Here is a 3641-nt window from a genome sequence, read left to right as displayed (position 1 = left end):
ATATCAAATTCCTATACTCACTATGGTGCCCATCGACAACAACTCTTTAAGATCTATTACTTAAAAATTCAATAATAATGCTCAGAAACAACCTATACACTCCCAACTGTTTGAGTTTGAAAACAAGGGCCTCATGATTAACACGGTCAAAGGCAGCACTAAAATCAAGGCAATATCCCAAGAATCTTTAAATAAGGAAAGGAGTAATAAGACAAGAACCCAAGAATCTTTTAATAAGGAAAGGAGTAACAAGATGAGAACCCAAAAATTTTTGAATAAGGAAAGGAGTAACAAGACGAGGACCCAAGAATCTTCAAATAAGGATAGGAATAACAAGACGAGAACCCAAGAATCTTTAAATAAGGAAAGGAGTAACAAGACAAGAACCCAAAATCTTTAAATAAGGAAAGGAGTAACAAGACAAGAACCCAAAATCTTTAAATAAGGAAAGGAGTAACAAGACAAGAACCCCATAATATATACATAAGGAAAGGTGTAACAAGACGAAAACCCAAAATCTTTAAATAAGGAAAGGAGTAACAAGACGCAAATCCGAGAATCTCCACCTAAGGAAAGGAGTAACAAGACGAGACCCTATGCTTCCCTGAAGGACGGGAGGCCAAACAGAAATAATGAGAGTGAAATGACTGGCTCAGATGAGCCAGCCATAAGTGTACAGGTCTTCAGTTCTTCCTCTTTAACGCCATATTAATCATTGTTCTCCGCTTTTGGAGCCTGCTTCTGCTTCGTCCACTCTTAACCTTTTTGACAGACTCCATAAGGGGCGAACGTCTAATTAGAATCTCTCTCTCTCTCTCTCTCTCTCTCTCTCTCTCATTGTCATCATCAAACGTTACTAGTCCACTGCAGGACAAAGGGCTCAGACATGTTTTTTCACACTCGCGTTTGTTTATGGTCGTTCTTTATACCAGCAAATTTTTCTAGTTCGATAATCAATTGTCTTCTCTTCCTTCTCCTGTTTCTTTTACACTAATTGAATATATAAATATGCATATATATATATATATATATATATATATATATATATATATATATATATATATATATATATATACAAATTATTGTTTCTTAAAAGCAAATATTTTTTTCAGAATACTCATATCTACAAAACTAATATTCTAGAACGGAAAAAAATCTAAATACCACATTAGAATCTCTCTCTCTCTCTCTCTCTCTCTCTCTCTCTCTCTCTCTCTCTCTCTCTCTCATTACATTCCACCAAGCCCAGTGTAATAACCAATGCCACACCACACCTTGAGGTTAAAAATGGCACCAATTTTACGACATTTTCCAACTAGAGTTACAACCCTGTTCTTATCTGGCTAACGTCAGCACCCGTGGACCGTTATTACCTCACAGGCAAACCGTTGTTTACGATACTAATAACGACCTTATTATAGGTTAACTTATAAATGTAATGAATACGAACAGTGGTGGCAGGACCTTTGTCAAATACTCCCCCCCCCCCCCAACCGGTTAACATTTACTTTTTCCCCCAAGACCTATATCAACTATATCACGAAAATTGGTCCTGTTTCCCGTAATGAAAATCTACACAAAACCCATTATGGAGAATTTATGGAATTGGCTCAATAATGGTAAAGAATAGCTCGGACAGTTCCTGAATATATTGATTTCCTTTTTCCCGGCGCCATTTTGGAATAACGAGTGTGTTTTCACGACTGCATTTTACTACGCCTTAGGCAATTTTCATTCATAAAATATAGGCAATTTTCATTCATAAAATATCACTTGTACGCGTCGCTATATCTTGCGGGGTGATAGTGGCCTTAATCTTCTCTCTCTCTCTCTCTCTCTCTCTCTCTCTCTCTCTCTCTCTCTCTCTCTCTCTCTCTCTCTCTCTCTCTTGTGCGCATGCGCGCCTGTGTGTATGTAATGTATACACGTGTGTATCACTTACCTAAGTGTACTTGAATTTACATCCAAATGTTTCTGATATGAATGAAAACCGCCACTTAACTTCGAAAAAAAAAAAAAATAAATAAATCGAACTGAGATCCAACGAAGCAAATTATATTGATTGATAGGACTGCTCATTAAATAACAGCCTAGCTTTAAGAATAAGACTTCCATGTATATTTGAAGAACCGTCAAGCCTAAAGTTCAGGGTAATATCAAGGCTTAGGCCCCGAGCACACTAGCCACTCTGTGGCACCACAAGTGGTCGCGCAAAGTGGCGGGCCAGACCACACTAGCCACCTTTTAGAGCCACAAGTTGCGACCACATGTGGCGACCACATGTAGTTATGTTTTGAATACCCGGCCACATGTGGTCACCACACCTATATGACTACATCTGATTAGCAGCCACATGTGGTCGTCAGAGGTCGCTAGTGTGCTCTCAGCCAGCCACAAAACGCCGCCACAAAATGCGCTGTTTGTGGCGGGGACGAGCGACAGCTTGCCACAGTCGCGAGCCACAGACACACTACCAACCATAACCATCAACATATCTCAGCACATATCAAAGAAACATTTAAACAACCCATTCTCTAAGACACTCCATCCCAGCAGATCTATCCCAGCCAATCTAAATATCGTTCTCCCATTTCTTTCTCATCCGACATAAATTTCTTAATGGACCCGAATCCTAATAGTGTTGTGATGAAACTCTTAAATCCCATTTACGTCCTATAAATTCCCCGGATGAATGCGTCCGGGGTGGGGGTATGAATCTTCAAATTAAAGTGTGATTTTTAGGGAAACTCTCTCTAATGTGTTGAATTAATAGGCCGGGTTTATTTAGCGTGAAGATCTCTGATGAAATTAGACTTGGGAAGAGTCTCGTATATCGGACTGGAGCAGAGTTATTGGATGCTGCTTGATCCAGTAAGGATGCTGGAAGAGGGTCTGAATGCTGGAAGAGGTTATGGATACTGGAAAAGGGTACGAATGCTGGAAAAAAGGTCTGGATGATGGATGCTGAAAGAGGTTATGGATACTGGAAAAGGGTACGAATGCTGGAAAAGGGTATGGATGCTGGAAGAAGGTCTGGATGATGGATGCTGGAAGAGGGTCTGGAGGCTGGAAAAGGGTATGGATGCTGGAAAAGGGTATGGATGCTAGAAGAGAGTATGGATGCTGGAAGAGAGTATGGTTGCTGGAAGAAGGTATGGATGCTGGAAGAGGGTATGGATGCTTGAAGAGGGTATGGATGCTGGAGGAGGGTCTGGATGCTGGTAGAAGGTCGGGATGCTGGAAGAGGGTATGGATGCTGGAGGAGGGTCTGGATGCTGGTAGAAGGTCGGGATGCTGGAAGAGGGTATGGATGTTGGAAGAGGGTATAGATGCTGGAAGAGGGTATGGAAGCTGGAAGAGGATATGGATGCTGGAAGAAGGTATGGAAGCTGGAAGCAGGTCTGGAGGCTGGAAGAGGGTATGAATTTATGGATGCTAGAAGAGGGTGAGGATGCCGGAATAGAGAGTGGAAGTTGGAAGAGGCTAAGAATGTTTATGGATGTTGGAAAAGGATGAGAATGTTTAGGGATGTTGGAAGAGGGTTTGGATTTATGGATGTTGGAAGAGGCTAAGAATGTTAGAAGCAGCTATTGATGATGAAAGAGGATAAGGATGTAGGAAAAGGATAAGGTTGTTTATTG

General features: G+C 41.0%; 1 protein-coding gene across 1 annotated transcript in view; it reads right to left on the bottom strand.

Annotated features, from left to right (window-relative positions):
* Positions 1-2808: 2808 nt before the first annotated feature.
* LOC137635515 (uncharacterized) overlaps positions 2809-3641 on the bottom strand; it is a 24421-nt gene continuing 23588 nt past the window's right edge. The window contains exon 2 of the mRNA XM_068367997.1: positions 2809-3408. Coding sequence (XP_068224098.1) covers positions 2809-3408 — 600 coding nt within the window. The remainder of the gene's footprint in view (positions 3409-3641) is intronic.

The sequence above is a fragment of the Palaemon carinicauda genome, unplaced genomic scaffold, assembly GCF_036898095.1.
Source record: "Palaemon carinicauda isolate YSFRI2023 unplaced genomic scaffold, ASM3689809v2 scaffold1357, whole genome shotgun sequence".
Classification (NCBI taxonomy): Eukaryota; Metazoa; Arthropoda; class Malacostraca; order Decapoda; family Palaemonidae; genus Palaemon; species Palaemon carinicauda.
Note: the sequence above shows the minus strand (reverse complement) of the source record. Positions and strands in the feature narration are given on the sequence as shown.